Raw genomic sequence first — 16694 nt, 5'->3', positions numbered from 1 at the left:
ATCTGTATTTCAGTGTACACTGAAAAAGTATACTTTATTTGACTGTGCTAACTCTGTACTGGTAATGTACTTAATAGAAATATATACGTTTTTATGATTCAAATGATAAAACTTTATTTTACCAAAACTATCCTATAAGTCTATATTTCTGAAATATATTTCATGTGTTAAAACTATACTTAAAAAGTTTACTTGGTTGGTTTAGTGTTGGTAAAATAACTTTAACAGTTGGCAGAATGATTTATTAAATTGAAGGAGCAATTTACTGATTGTTTAACTGATGGACTAAGTTATTAAATCAGTGTAGTTTGCATCAAGTAACTAAACGTTATTTAAAGTTTCTACCGTGATGCTATGTAGATACATAAATTATATAAAACCCTTAATTTCATTTAATTCATTTTAAAACAAAGAGCACAAGCGCAAAGGATTGACAGGAGTATATACATTACATGTAACAACACTAACAAAAGGAACACAATATAGGAAGATGATAAATCATGCATCTAACATTTAGAGACTTAAAACAAATCGCACTGATTTTACAAATAATTTCATCGTGTACACAACCTGTAAATTCCTCCTTAAATTTATGAAATCTAACGCAAATCTAAACATGTACTTATTTATTCCATTAAAATGTTTGATGATTATGTATGATAAATTGTGTATATTTATTTTAATTTTATGTATAATAATCTTTTAAAAATATTAAGGCAGATCGCAGCAATTCACCCCCGGCTAGTAAGGGCAGTGCGCGTGCGCAGTGCGGGCGCTGCGGAAGCTGAGCTGTCGGTGTTGTAGTGGAGCGCGGACGGCGCAGTGGACATGGCGGCCACAACTCCTCCCAAGGTAGCGAGCTTCGGTGCTCTGTTTTAGTTTCAGCGCTGATTAGAAAAACTCCGTTCTGCTGTGGGGAGGCGGTGCACTGTGGTGTCTAAGCTGTGGGGGGAGTGTTTGTGTTACTGGTCAGGGGGAAAAGGCAGCCGGGGGCTGAGAGAGACCAGTGTTTTTAGCTGTTAGCCGTTAGCACCGTCGTGCTGTAGTTACGGGAACGTTACAGCGAGAAGTTAGCGAGCTAATGTTGTGCTAGCAGGCGTCCTCTGCCAGGAATGCCACGGAGGCACAGCGATCACATGCAGATAGTGAGCTAGGCTAGCTACTCCAGCTAAACTATACAGCTAACAGAAGTCCTGACGGGTTGATTAGCTATTTAACTACAACACTGTTGGCAGCTTTTTTTAGCAGTGAGTGGTGTCTGTGTGTGTTCTGTAACTCTGACAGCCGAGTCGTGCTGTAAACACCCAGGGGTTCACCCAGAAGGTTAACTAACAGCCACAGTATCTCGCATGCTAGCTAGCCTTCCTAGTCAGCTGATTATTTGACGTTGTCAAAGTGAGCTTGCTGTACATCATAACACATTAGTAAGGAGGCCTTTAGCTAGCTAATGTCAAGAAAAATAATATCCAAGACCCAGAACTCCTTTCCACGAGTCTTCCCTCACATTAGGTCTAAAGCTTCAGTATTTTTGGCTGTATATTTTTTCTACTTTAATGCTTTTAGAAGCTTCTTTTAGGTATACCAGTTAACCTATATGTCCTTATGTTTGTGGACACCCCTTGTAATGATTGCCTTTAGCTAGTTACTTTTTAGACTGCACCTGTAGTTGACACAGTTGAAACAGCCCTTAAGTTCAGTTTCTGAAACAGATTTTCTGATTTTGCTATTTAAAGGTATATGTTTGAGTAAAATTAACATTGTGGTTTTATTGTATAAACTATAGACATTTCTCCTAAATTCTAAATAAAAATATTGTCATTTAGAGCATTTACCGGTATTTGCAGAAAAAAGATGCAGAGCTTTTAGACCTCAAATAATGTGTTGGAGAATGTCAATATTTGGTGGAATAACCCTGGTTATTCAATTTTCATTCATCTTGACATGTTCTCCTCCGCCATTCTTACACACTGCTTTTGGATAACTTTATGCCACTCCTGGTGCAAATATTTAAGCAGTTGAGCTTGATTTGATAGCTTGTGATCATCCATCTTCCTCTTCATTATATTCCAGAGGTTTTCAAATTGGTAAAATCAAAGAAACTCATCATCTCTTATTTTTTTCCAGAGCTGTATATACACAGACAAAGCTTGTCTAGTCTATGTAGAGAAATGCTGCCAGTAGAATAGGACTCTCTGAAGCAGATACGTTATATAACAACATGAGCATGCTAACACCATGACTAATGCAACAAGACCACCAGCATTGAGCTGTGGGGCAGTGGAAGGACTCTGGTATAATGGTCCCCCATCAAATACTTTTAAGATGAGTTGGGGTAAGCTGAGGTGGTGATCATCCAACACCCTGACCTCACTAACAAATGCTCTTGTCCATGATTGTACTCAGATTCTCACAGCAATGCTCCACAATCTAATAGATGGCCCTATCTAAGCAGTAGAGACAGTTACGTTAGCAAAAGTTATTTTATTTAATTTGTATAATTCAGAAGAAATAATATGTATCTGTAGTTGTCACATTAGTTTTGTAGATATAGTAGTGTACTTTTTTGGACAAACTTTCAAGTGTATGATGATCCTAAACATATGCTTATGCTTAACACCATCTACATAGAGTCTTGGAATAGAAGTGTTTTAGGTAGTCATGCTTTTTGCAGATAATTTTTCATGCTTCCACAGTTCATTAGAAATAAATAGTTATGGTTTTGGTCACTTTAGCTGTGCATATTTACATGAGCTCAAATGCATGTACACTATGTATATGGCCAGAAGGCTAATATGTTGTTTACTGTAAAGGTGCCTCTGACAGGCTTGGAGGTTCACATTCCTCAGGCTCCAGACTCCAGCCCTGTAACTAACTCGTCTGTCCTGGTTTGAGTTGAATGCTGCAAAAAGGAGGGGCTGCCTTCGGAGATAAAGGAAAGAATCAAGTTCAAAATGTTGTACTGTGTTTCCGTTCTTCTTTTCAGGTGATATTCGAACATGAAGGAGTTTTTATCCACTCAAACACAGAGGAATTGGAAGATCAGGATTCGCTAATATCAGGATACCTGCGGATTGTTGATAAGGTACTACTGACCTGGATGTCAGAGACAGGAAATCCACATTACAATGTTTACACAGGTTTTATTGTCGTTCTGTGATAATAGTTAACCTTTAAGCTTAAAGATAACTCAGTTAAGACATCACAACACACATTCTGAGTTCTTTATGTGTTGTATTATATCAATTAATGCCTGTGCAAATTCTTTTCATTATCAAAACAAATTTCATGCTAAAATAAAATTTTTTTCCCTGTCATTTTAGGATGGAGAAACAGTTGTGGAATATAAGCCTTTGGAGGACACAGTTGATCCCTCAAATATGCTATGTGCCTGCAAGGTTTGTTTTGTTGCTAACTTACTAAATTAGGTACTTAAAGGTATAAATTAAGCTCATTTGTAGCTACACATATAATATCATTTGGATGCTGCCTTTTGCACTATTAATGGATTAGAAGTAAACAGCAGGGATCCCCCAATCATTTACATTTTTTTATTGTGCTGTGTGAAGGACTCCAGCTCAGTGGTGGAGTGGACACAGAGGCCTCATCGTACTGTGGACCAGCAGTTAAGTTACGAGACTGAATGGGACATGGTCAACGCAGTATCCTTCAAGAGGAAAGCCCACACTAACGGAGAAGGTAAGGCTTAAACTATATAGATTGTTTTTTCCCCCATCTTTGAAGGGAATTGCTACATGTTGCTTAATGTATACACATAAAAGGAAAACAAGAGCCTTTGGTTTGGCAAAAATGAGTATATACTGAACACTTTTAGAGAATGTTCATCCAATACATGTCTGATTTGTGGCAATGCAATTTCCTCTAAACAACCATATTGGAATTCATGAATCTTTTGCGTCAAGGACAAGGCAAAATGGTCATGAGTAGATGGGGGAAATGTATGTAAGCAGAGTGTTTTTTTTATTGGTAGGATAGCTATGTAACAGTTACAATAATACTACACAGCCACTCAGTGGTTCTAATGAAAAGGCTGAACATAACCACAGGAACGTGTTGCTGTAGCATCTATTGTGACATGGCTGAATAATGTGCTCTTTTTATAGCAAAGCTTAAACACAATCTCTGTGATAAGTAAATTTATCATTCAATGGAAGTCCAGAGCATTTCTCTTTAGCACATAGTGTCCGTTACAACGTGCAGACTCTTTAAACAAACAGACTAAAATAAACGTTGCATTTGGTGAGAAAACCTAACCTGTATCACTTTTACTTGCTGTGTGAACGTATTCTAAATTTGTGTAAAGCAGGGAGGGTACTCCAGGACCAGGATTCAGAACTGCTGTATTATTTAATGCATAGGGTTTCATTAAATTAATTTGAAATGCTACCAATGTTTTCCCCTCGTCATCCCTTTTAGGTGGCTCAAACCATTTGAATGAGCGAAATAAAGGGGCCTTTTCTTTTAATGTGGCTGATCTCAGGTCTGTCACAGTAAAATGTGAAGGCTGGTCATACCTGATTTTCTGCCTGAAAGATGACACAACATTGCCAGCCATTCATTTTCATCAGGGAGGAAGCCAAGCGTTTCTGGATGGCTTGAGGAAATCAGTGCAACTCACTGAGTAAGTACACAGTGTGACAGAGCTCAATTCTAAAGAAGAATCATATTTGTTTTTTTTTTCTCATCCATTATTCAGTGGCTGATTTGATTTGGTCACTGTCTTATGAATGTGAGTTGCTTTTGCTTTGAATGATGCCCACCTTCACAGGGCAACTTTGTATTTTTAGTGTCTTTTTTGACTTGTCTTGTAAGATTGTGTTTTTTTTTTTTGTTTGTTTTTTTGCCTTCCATGAGTTAGTTTATATGCAACTGTAGTATTTGTCCAGCAGAGTGCAGTGTATTGTTATGAATATATATGGCCTTTATATGTTATGAATGAGATATTAATATGTGTCAGCATATTTAATTGACCAGATAACGAGAATGGCCCATAACCTAAAAGATTAAGCATTTGTTTTTTGTTACTGTCTACAGTTAACATTATTATTTTTCTTTGGTGCTTTCCATTCACCAAAGCAGCTAAAGACTTTGCCATTTACAGTTCTGCCTTTTGAATGAAATGGAATAAAAAAAATCCATAGCCCTCAAAGATTAGTTCTCTAAAACAGCAACAACTTAAATGCAAATCTATTTGTATGGTAATGTGAGGACTTTTTGCTGGGGATTTCAGTTCCTCTAAAAGCGCTTTCTAAATGGCATGTGTCTCAGAGAGAGCACAAAAGGGCATGGAACTGGCTGGTGTCAGGTAGGACAGCAGCTGTCCATTTGGAGTTAAGACTTCATGAGAGAGAGACGAATGAGCTCTTCGTCTTCACGGCGTTAAATATCACAGCAGATTAAATCAAGCCATGAGCATGTTCAAGGCAGCGGTACTGAGGAACAGATAGCTGTTATTAAAGTTCTTATCTCAGTTTTAATAATGAAATGTGGGCTGGGCTTTGTTGCCTTTGCTTTTCATGCCTGTCCACGAGGAATAGGATGTGGCCAAATGTAATGGTTGTTGTTGTTGTTGTTGTTTTTACACTAATATGACTTTTCAAAAATGTAAATGTATAAAATAAAGCAATTTCTTGGTTTGCCATCTGAAGGAGTCCTGATGACGAAAACATTCTGCTGGTTGGAGCCTACAGCAAAGCCTTTTCTCAGTCCTTTGAGAACCTTCTAGATGACACAAACTATGGCCTTGTTCAGGTATGAAAATATGATTTGGAAAAACCCTTTAATAATTGTATTAGTGTCTATATTATTAAACCCTTATTTATAATTGCCATTGAGTTTTGTTTTAACATTACTGTATGCAGTTCTCCTTTCGCTTTTAAAACCTGTTTCTTTTTATTAGAAGTTCAAGAAGGATCCTTACACAACGACTTTGGGTGGTTTCTCCAAAGTCACAAACTACTTCTTTGATGCTTTTCGGCCTTCTGAATCTGAGTGCCAGCAGCGGCCTGTTGAGGAAATGGCGGATATATTAGGGGAGCTGATCCCCGGACTGGAGATCAACCAACAAGAGGAACCTGGTTTTGAAGTCATCACCAGAGTGAGCAGTGTGCTTTGTCTTTATTTCTGTTTTTGCATAGATTGTCAGTATAATTGTATTTGTTTACCGTAAACAGTGGCGGTGATTGAGAAATAGGCTAATTTTGTAGTCTTGATCATAGTTGGTAACTGACTTAACAGACTGACCAAAAATTTCTTTTTTCTCCATTTGGAGTAAAACAATTTTGCCCAGTTCTGTCTGTTAAAAAAGCTTAGAAGCTGACACGATGCTGACATGAGCATTTGAATCTGTATTTTATATATTCAATATCATTATTTTGTGTTGAACTTAATGTTATAATTAATGCATTTTGATTTTAATAGTGCTTTTGTGTTACGTTTTGTTCAGAACCTAATCCCATTGTGTTTGAGGCATTAAGATCAAATTCCCGGAATGTCTTAAGAGAGAACTTGTTACTGATGAGAGAGCTGTAGTAAGGGTGTTGTAGTACATACAGTTGTGGTCAAAAGTTTACATACACTTGTAAAAAAACATAATGTTATGGCTGTCTTGAGTTTTCAATAAGTTCTACAACTCTTATTTTTCTGTGATAGAGTGATCGGAACACATACATGTTTGTCACAAAAAACAGTCATAAAATTTGGTTCTTTCATAAATTTATTATGGGTCTGCTGAAAATGTCACCAAATCTGCTGGGTCAAAAATATACATACAGCAACATTAGTATTTGGTTACATGTCCCTTGGCCATTTTCACGGCAACTAGGCGCTTTTGGTAGCCATCCACAAGCTCCTGGCAAGCTTCAGGTCGAATGTTTGACCACTCTTCTTGACAGAATTGGTGCAGTTCAGCTAAATGTGATGGTTTTCTTGCATGAACCCGTTTCTTTAGCACTGTCCACATGTTCTCAATGGGGTTTAAGTCAGGACTTTGGGAAGGCCATTCTAGCCTGGTTTAGCCATTCCTTTACCACTTTTGATGTGTGTTTTGGGTCATTGTCTTGTTGGAACACCCAACTGCGCCCAAGACCCAACCTTCGGGCTGATGGTTTTAAGTTTTCCTGCAGAATTTGGAGGTAATCCTCCTTCTTCATTATCCCATTTACTTTCTGCAAAGAACCAGTTCCACTGGCAGCAAAACATCCCCAGAGCATAATACTACCACCACCATGCTTGACAGTAGGCATGGTGTTCCTGGGATTAAAGGCCTCACCTTTTCTCCTCCAAACATAGTGCTGGGTGTTGTGGCCAAACAGCTCAATTTTTGTTTCGTCTGACCAGAGAACTTTCCTCCAGAAGGTTTTATCTTTGTCCATGTGATCAGCAGCAAACTTCAGCCGAGTCTTAAGGTGCCTTTTCTGGAGCAAGGGCTTCTTTCTTGCACGGCAGCCTCTCAGTCCATGGCGATGTAAAACACGCTTGACTGTGGAGACTGACACCTGTGTTCCATCAGCTTCCAAATCCTTGCAGACCTGCTTCTTGGTGATTCTTGGTTGACTCTTGACCATCCTGACCAATCTCCTCTCGGCAGCATGTGATAGCTTGCGTTTTCTTCCTGATCGTGGCAGTGACACAACTGTTCCATGCACTTTATACTTGCGTATAATTGTCTGCACAGTTGGTCTTGGGACCTGTAGCTGCTTTGAAATGGCTCCAAGTGACTTCCCTGACTTGTTCAAGTCAATAATTCGCTTTTTCAGATCCACACTGAGTTCCTTTGACTTTCCCATTGTAGCTTTTGTAGCTGAGTCTAATCACTGGGTCAAATGAGCCCTATTTAAATGGGCTCATGAGAAGTCAACAGCTGTAGTCAATCAGAATCACTTACAAGAAGTGAAGAGGCCATGACATGAAGCTAATTTGATTGACACAACTCGCTACATCACCAAAATTGACAAATTTTGTTGCTGTATGTATATTTTTGACCCAGCAGATTTGGTGACATTTTCAGCAGACCCATAATAAATTTATGAAAGAACCAAATTTTATGACTGTTTTTTGTGACAAACATGTATGTGTTCCGATCACTCTATCACAGAAAAATAAGAGTTGTAGAACTTATTGAAAACTCAAGACAGCCATAACATTATGTTTTTTTACAAGTGTATGTAAACTTTTGACCACAACTGTAGCTGCCTCATGACCTGTCCCAAAATGGACCAGAAACTGGCCAGAAATAGACCCAGTATGCCTTAAAGAGGCAAACTGCCAGAGATCTAAAGGCCAGCTTCAGTAGATTTCTTCAGAGGAAAAGAAAATATCTTATATATTTTTGTGGTAAATTAAACCAAGTTTGTATAATAATGCTCACAATGTCTAGACAGTATGGGTTAAACCATATTCCTGCAAAGAACAGCAGGTTTAAATGGGTGAAACTAAGAAAGTGGTGAGGTCTACCTCCAGACCCACTGGGTACAAGCTATTACAAATTAGGGACTTCTTGGCTCAGGCCTAAATTTGGCTATTGTACAAAATATAGAGGAAAAAGGGGTTAAAGAAAAGGTGGGGGGAGGGGAGAGGGCATACATCTTTGTCAAGACATGGTGCAGCCCTTTCTAGAGGGAGAAACTTATTCAGTAAAAGTGAATTTATGTAGATGTATTGATAAATTGATCTGTGTGTCTGTTTGTGTTTGTTTGTTGCAGGTTGACTTGGGTACAAGGCCAGAAGTACAGAGAAGGGAGCCAGTGATGATGGAGGACTGGGCAAAACACCAAGACTCAGAAGGAAGAGTGTCCAATGTGCCTCACTTAAAGCACCTCATTTTCAAAGGGGTAAGAATAGAACTTTTCTGGAGCTATTTCAATTGCAGTAATTTCGTATGATGGCAAAAAAAAACTTATGTAAGAATAGTTTCTCTGCCAAACATTTCCCTTAACTCCTGGCCATCTGAATGTAAGTGGTTGTTTTTAACTGTAAGTAGTGATGCAATATTTCTTAATTGTTTGGTTTCAGAGAAACCAGAAAACCAGTATGTTCTTGCACAAATCACTGGCACGTATCATTCTAGTCATAACCAGTTCTGACCCAGTAGTTAGGACTTCCTTTATCACACAATGACACCAGTGCTGGTAAGTCACATGAGGCCATTCACCACATCATTTTGTGGGACAGCTGTATGTGCTTTAGAAGAGTGTGAACTAACTAACAGTTGCATGATTTGCCCAACATCACACTTACTGATAGAAGAATTAGGAGACCATCTTACCCCGAAGAGAGAGAGCAAAGCTAATTCTACTTTCTTGGGCTCCTGGCCATGAATGGCTGTGGCATAAAACTGGTGATCTACCGACGATGATTCTATCCTTAAGACAGCTGCACCACTTGGGAACCCCCATATTTTGCCTCATACATGCCTATACAGGATATGCATTGATGTCACGTGGCAAACTATTCCACAACAAAGCCACCTGGGCTCAACAGCGAAATTTCGAAATTGCCAAAAAGCCCAATGGTTTATTGACATTAATATGAGGCCAGAATTGTTTTTGTACTAGGTTTCAATACTGAACCACTAAACCAGTGAGTTTCAAACCTTTTTTTTCTGAGGTCACTCGTCTCTGCTGGAGTAATTATTTTTTTAGCCAACTTTTTACTTCTATTCCTTACATTTTCACACATATTTAAATGTATTTTCTATATTATATAATGTGGAGAAAGGTAGTGGGCTATATCCCTCAAAGTGCCCATTTTAGCTAACCCCAATCATGACTAAAACTATAATTCAGATGATTTATAGCTTTAATGTCTGTGGTCTGGGCCATTGTGTCAGTCGATTTTTCGTGACCTGTTTTCTATTTATTTAAGTTGCACCAACACATCATCATGTACTGCTGTTTGTACAGTATGATCTTCACTGTTTAATAGATACTTGCCCACAGACAGTTTAGATTTCAAGATATGGGGGAAGCCACATTCTGTGTTCAGCACAATTATTGTTAGCATGGTTGTCATCTCTTGATTTGTGCTTGTTCTTTTTGTGTGCTTAAGGGCCTGTGCCATGCTGTGAGGAAAGACGCCTGGAAGTTTTTGCTGGAATATTACCCCTGGGACAGCACTCATGAAGAGAGGAAAAACCTGCAGAAACGGAAAACGTTAGTGTTTGTTCATCTCTGCAGACTGTCACCCTTACTTACTGTCAGATAGGAGAGGCCTTAATTACTTTTACCAGCAACTTTTACTCTTTTGTAACTGGTATCGTAAGTAACATTGTGTTTGTCTCTTTTTTTGGGGGCTGAAGGGATGAGTACTTCAGAATGAAGCTGCAGTGGAAGTCAGTCAGTGAGGAGCAGGAGAAGAGGAACTCACGGTTACGGGATTATAAGAGCCTTATAGGTATGAGCTGATATGAAGCTGCTAGTTGTTTTTTAAAAGCTTGAAGTGGCTGTATTCTTAATAATATTAGTTTTAACCATAATTAAGCTATACCGTTTATATATTATCTTATTTATAATATAATGTATATTTTTCTGTATTCACAGAAAAAGACGTTAATAGAACCGACCGAACCAACAAGTTCTATGAGGGCCTTGACAACCCTGGCCTGATTTTACTACATGACATCCTTATGACATACTGCATGTATGACTTTGACCTGGGTAAGTAGTGGCATAGTTTTACCCCATTTTAGAAGGATTTTTTGGCATAAAATATTTTTTAAGCTGTGTTCTGAGAAATTAAAGTTTTTTTTGGTCAGTGTGTGGCGTAAAAACCCTGTAAGCTAATTAATCCTATTAGTTTTATCTGTAAATGCTTTTTAATGTAGGTGAAACTGATGTTTAATTAGAGTTTGCTTCTTCCTGTGCATACACTTAACCTACTTTTCTCTGCAGGCTACGTGCAGGGCATGAGTGATCTGCTGTCTCCAATCCTGTATGTGATGGAAAATGAGGTGGATGCTTTCTGGTGCTTTGTCTCCTTCATGGATCAGATGGTAAGGACATCATCTTCTCTTCCCACACACATCCACATATACCCATATGCACACATGCATCTCTGTTATGTTCTGGGTCTGGTAGCCTGGGTATTTTTAGCATTGTGTGTAGGGTTGACAAGTATAACAGTTATTATATAAGCTATCATTCAAAGCCATACAGTTTTGTAAGTTAAGTAACAGCTGTTTTCCTGGTCTTCAGCATGAGAACTTTGAGGAGCAGATGCAAGGCATGAAGACCCAGCTGATCCAGCTGAGCACGTTGCTGCGGCTTCTGGACTTGGCCTTCTGGAACTATCTGGGTAAGCGTCTCTGGAGAGGCTGTTCACAAAAGCCACACATAACTTGATATGATTTTCCACATATATTATTGATAAGCTCCTGTTTCAGTGGTCTACTAAAGAACTTCTTTAATGGCTTAGTAAGTGTGCACTGTTAAGTGTGCAAAGTTAAGTGATTTGTGTTAATCGGCATGTTTTGGATTTTACAGAGGCTCAGGATTCAGGTTACCTGTATTTCTGTTTCCGATGGTTACTGATCCGCTTCAAGAGAGAACTCCACTTTCAAGATGTACTTCGCCTCTGGGAGGTGGATACATTCATCCATCATTTCAAATATTTACTAATTAGCATATTCATGTATTTGATGTTCTATAAAAATAAATTGAATAGATGTGCATACTTCTTTGTAACATGGTAACAGGGCTCTAAAACTACATTTTTATCTTTATAGGTGATGTGGACAGGGCTGCCTTGTCATAATTTTCACCTGTTGGTATGCTGTGCCATTTTGGATTCAGAAAAACAGAAAATAATGGACAGACACTATGGATTCAATGAAATCCTTAAGGTAATTTATTCCACTTAAAGATATTTATCGAGTTTTGTATGTGTAATTGTAATAATGCAAACCATTACAGAGACAGATAAATACAATTGTAATTTTATTATTAATAGTCTGTCTATTAATTATTGTTTTGTTTATAATGGTAAGTGGGTGGATGTGGCAATAACAGTCTTTTTTTACATTTTTACAGCATATAAATGAACTCTCCATGAAACTGGACATTGAAGAAATTCTTATCAAATCAGAGGCTATATATATGCAAATAAAGAACTGTAAGGTATGTCTTAATTCAGCACCTTGATATGTACCTTTTCATGGTTTGGTTCACACACCACAGTTTGGTTTTCAAGTGAAACTCAGGGGCATGAAATTCTGCAGTGCAAGCGGATGTTTCATCTGTAGCTTGCAATTAAATCAGCATAACACAGAGGCTTGGATGTTTACCACTCCACTCAATCCCCAACCCCCCCAACTCATTCCACTGTTCAACACTCTATCCAGACCCCTCTATCCATACTGTATATGCAGAGCATAAGGCTTGGTATCTTTCAAATATCTGTATTGCTGAAACCAATACTATTAATTTAGGTAGCTAGTAAATAGGATATACTTTGTCATGCATATTGACTCATAAAAGACTGAAGAATACTGAAGAACAGACTTTTTTGATACTCTATATTGTTAAATGAATTTTCTCTGAGTTTTGAGTGTATTTTTTGAGTGTATTGTGTTTTGATATACAGTACCTTTAATAGTTTTGTTTTTAATTTGTTTTCTCTGGTTCCTATTTAGGACTTGCCCAATTCAGTGAGTGACATTCTGGGCCTGAATGCAGTGACGAACGACTCTACATTAGAAACCAGCGAATATGGAGTGCTGGAATCACCTCAGTCCTCACCAAGACCTGCACACAGACAAGACCAGGCCTATTCCAATGGCCATGGACTCTTACAAGAAGCATCACACAACAGATGTAAAGTAGCCTTCATTTCATAGTGCACAGCGTGACATGTATATTACAGGTTTTTTTTCTTAGCTCCTGTATACCAGGATGATGAACAGTATTGGGTATAATGTAGATATTTGCTACCAAATGTCACATTTTAAAGCATCCCAGATGCTTTATCTGATAAAAAAGAATATGTATGAATGTAAAATTAGGATCTAATGTGATCCTAAAGCTATTATTTTTGTAATTTTCTTGTATCATATTGTCTTTCATTGAAATAATCATTCCTTCTCACTGTATAGAGTTTTCAAAATGTTAAGATGGGAGTTTTCATTGTTGATTTTAAGTGCTAATTTGCTTTGTCCCCTAATTACTCTTTTCTGAATCATCACAAATTGATCTAATTAAAACCTGATCTCTTCATGTGGTGTATGGGTGTTCGGCTTGTGTTAACTTGTACATTTTTTAAAAAAATACCATCTCTTCCTTGTTGACGTGTTGCAGCAAGTCTTGGCAACCATCCACTGCGTCTCCTCCCATTACTCTGTTATCTCTCCTTTCTGGCTCCACATATCAGTAGTGAGGCGGAACTGGCTTTCTACTACGAACAGAAGCTGCACAACGTTTTCTTGACTTCGTCATTCTTCTGCTAAATAAACACATGCTAATAGCATGTAAAACTATTTAGTACTAGTTATTATGGACCTTTTATTTGTCCATTCAGTGTTAAAATGGAGTTACAGAATATTATTCCAACAAAAAAATAACAACCTAAAGAAATACACATTTTTAAACAAAGGGCATGGTTCTGGCTTAATAGTATAAATAATTAAGGGCAAGTTCTGGAGAAAGGTTAGATGATTAGATGATCTGCTCGTCACTGCTCGAATTTTATTTTGTTTGCTGCACATTTTCTACTCCACCAGCTGCCATTTTCACTGTCTATCTATGCGTGGGTGAGTGTTACATATATTCTAAACTGGTATGCCAGAAGTCATAGAATAGCAGTAAGTAACAACTTGGGAACGCCTATATAAGTTGCAAAGTGTTACCTTGTGAGTGAGGCTAAACACTGGCCATCATGTTTGTGGTGAAGTTTAAGCAAATCCTGACAGTGGGTGCCATATAGATGGGACATTTCATTTCTAAAGTTGGGCATAGTAATGGGTGGTAATGCCTGTGAATTGTCTGAAGGCGAGAAAGCGCTATATGCATATCCTGTAGGTCAGTTCATCATCCTTTAGTAGGGACATTTCAGACATTCCTGTCCCATGACAGCATGTCAGTGTTACAAAGGTTAGAAACAATCTACCAAAATCCACAAAGCCATGAACTGAAAGTTGCTGAAACACAAGTATTAATCAAGTGCATTTTACTGTCTTAAAAAGTGCTGTCCATGAAAAAGCCCTCGCCCAAAAACACTGTTTCTTTACAATGTCTTTTGATTTTTTGATACAGGATTTTCATTGGACAACAATGATATATAGTTTAATGTTCAGGTGAGAAAACGATGTACCAGTTATATGTTTAAGGATCAATGTTGAAGCATTTGACCCTAAGAACACTGTAGCAGCTAATAAGAACTGTAGTGGTAGCAACACTGTTGGGACTGTTGCTGATGAAACTGGTTCATTGCAGAAAGTGGACAGAGTAATGAAGGAAGAATACCTTAAAAATGTTCACATCTGGACACATCTTGGTGTTCCAACAGGATCATGATCCTAAACACAGCGTCAAAGTTGTCATTCAATTATTTGAGCTGATGGAGCAACTGCACATTTTTGATTAGGGTAAATACTTTTTACAGGATTTTTAAAAGAGACTCAGACTAATCATTTTTCTTATCCTCCTGTTTGTATTTGTGAGTATGGATGTGTGTATTAGTAAGAATGCTGTCAGGCTTTTTTTTTTTTTAGATATTTATTTTTTTAATCTGACTTAACCTTTCATTAGCTCTAATGCAGAAAACCAACATTATTTTAAAAATTAATCATTTTAAATATTTATAAATATTTAGTTTACTGGAAAGGGTAGAAAACCCATGCCAAGGTCCTCACACATATAAGTTACCCATGCATGCATGGATGCACATACACATAGTAATTGCAAACAGTATCTGGTCTAAACATTGTTTAAACAGAAACCTTAATGCATCACTGGATCCAGCTGGCGCTTGTGAATATAGAAGTGTTTAAATAGATTCTATTAAATGAGGGATAAGTTATTTACAATGTCTATGAAGGGAGACCAATACGTAAGGCATGTATCCCAGAAAACCAACACATTTAAATAATCTCTTCAATTTGGACCACTCTTCTAAAGAGATTTAATGTCTATCCAGAATTCAACAACCATATGCCAGATTTTCCAAATATTAGGTGTATTCATTGAGCAAATGTACCTTCAAAATATGTCATTTTGACGTTTGTGTTGAACATTTAAAAGATGTTGCAGGGGATCAAGAATTTAAGATTCTGCAGTCTTCATTGAATGTCTTTAAAATATCTATTACTGACATTCAAATTACATCAATAATGGACCTTTAAAAGGACATCTCATTTTAAACATACATTATTGTCGTCATTTGAGAAAAAAAAATATATATATATATATATATTTAATGCAGGATTCTTTTGATGTTCAACATGGACATCAAAATAATGTTTTCTTTGTCTTTTAAACATTCATTATTGATGTCATAAAATGTTAATTCCCAATTCTTTTCAACGTTTGACGCATCAAGATGATCTCTTATTAAAACATGTTGTAAATATTTACTAAGGATGTCCAACTGATATATTTAGAGGGTTTAAAATGAAGGTTCTAAGAATGTTTCTTAAGACATTTTAACATCAGGTACTTTTACATCAGGCTTTTAAATGTTACCATGTGATTGATTTTAGAAATTTTCAATTAAAAAAATGTATAAAGATTTTGTAACTCTGTTATCTAGAAAAAGATGAGTTCATATGGTATTGTTATTATTGCATTACATTCATGTCTGTTATGTGAATTTCCAATTGAATCTTCAGCTGTATCTTCAACAGATGTTTTTTTCTCTATATATGTAAGTAGTACATTATGTGACGTGACATAGTACCTCATACAGCAGATCTATCCCTGAGCTCTTCAAATGATGAACAAGGTTAAGTGATGTCAATTAGACTTTTGGTTCCTCACTGAAAATTCTGAATTGAAATCTGAGTGGCATTTAAATTGGGCTTTTTTGAGGTATTAGACTGGTTTGTAACATTATTTTCCGTCTGTGACATTTCAGAATGTGATGGGGAGGAAAAGGGAGGGGAGAAAATCCTGAGTGAGGACTGTAGTATCTTTTATCGGCTCATAACAGAACCGCATGCTCACAACAAAGGCACCCAGAATCGCCTCCCCAACTCCTAGCACTTTCATTTCCTGTTCCACAGGAAATTGCCTCAGCGGCGACTGATAGCTTCTCCTCAGAGCTGTAATTTTATCTCTGCTCCAGCTTTCTTTCATTAAAGAAACGTCTGCAATCTGCACTACAGCAAACAGCCGCTCATTCAGCGCAGAGTCAAAACAGTGTGCGTCAGTATAATGTGCTTCGCTTCAGTGCTTACGTCCCTCGTTTTCACTATTGTTATTGACATAGTGGACAGTGAAGTCAGTTTAGCAGTGGATGCTAACCAGTTCTGTGTATTTTGTATTTCCATTTGTACAAACGTATAACACTTTTTGCTTAAAATCTTCAGTATCCCCCTAGCCACCTAGCCCCCTAGCTTGTGACATTCTATATTTAGCTGTTTCTCCTTTATACTTGAATCAGAAATTTAACCTGGTTCCTTAGTTGATATATTTAGTATATCACTTAAAGGATTAACTCTCTCAGCCACATATTGTGATGTTTTTGCT

At 37.4% G+C, this 16694-nt stretch overlaps 1 protein-coding gene across 1 annotated transcript; it reads left to right on the top strand.

The window, feature by feature from the left end:
- The first annotated feature begins 750 nt into the window (after positions 1–750).
- On the top strand, positions 751–13226 carry tbc1d15 (TBC1 domain family, member 15). The gene is made up of 17 exons (XM_007249217.4): positions 751–852; positions 2984–3082; positions 3321–3395; positions 3567–3696; positions 4435–4639; positions 5667–5769; positions 5918–6115; positions 8721–8849; positions 10066–10169; positions 10316–10410; positions 10557–10673; positions 10908–11008; positions 11211–11310; positions 11499–11596; positions 11741–11857; positions 12045–12131; positions 12647–13226. The coding sequence occupies exons 1-17, from the start codon at positions 829–831 to the stop codon at positions 12848–12850; spliced, it is 1986 nt and encodes a 661-aa protein (XP_007249279.2). The 5' UTR covers positions 751–828; the 3' UTR covers positions 12851–13226.
- The last annotated feature ends 3468 nt before the right edge of the window (positions 13227–16694 follow it).

This window comes from Astyanax mexicanus, chromosome 9, assembly GCF_023375975.1.
Source record: "Astyanax mexicanus isolate ESR-SI-001 chromosome 9, AstMex3_surface, whole genome shotgun sequence".
Classification (NCBI taxonomy): domain Eukaryota; kingdom Metazoa; phylum Chordata; class Actinopteri; order Characiformes; family Acestrorhamphidae; genus Astyanax; species Astyanax mexicanus.
The sequence above is the reverse complement of the archived record's forward strand: the minus strand, read 5'-3'. Positions and strand labels throughout refer to the sequence as shown.

Bases quoted from the DNA above. Each gene is read 5' to 3' on its own strand.
- tbc1d15 (XM_007249217.4), top strand. From the start codon at position 829: ATGGCGGCCACAACTCCTCCCAAG. The intron at 3,396-3,566 runs GTTTGTTTTGTT...TGCTGTGTGAAG, and splicing joins ATATGCTATGTGCCTGCAAG to GACTCCAGCTCAGTGGTGGA. The intron at 10,411-10,556 runs GTATGAGCTGAT...CTGTATTCACAG, and splicing joins GGATTATAAGAGCCTTATAG to AAAAAGACGTTAATAGAACC.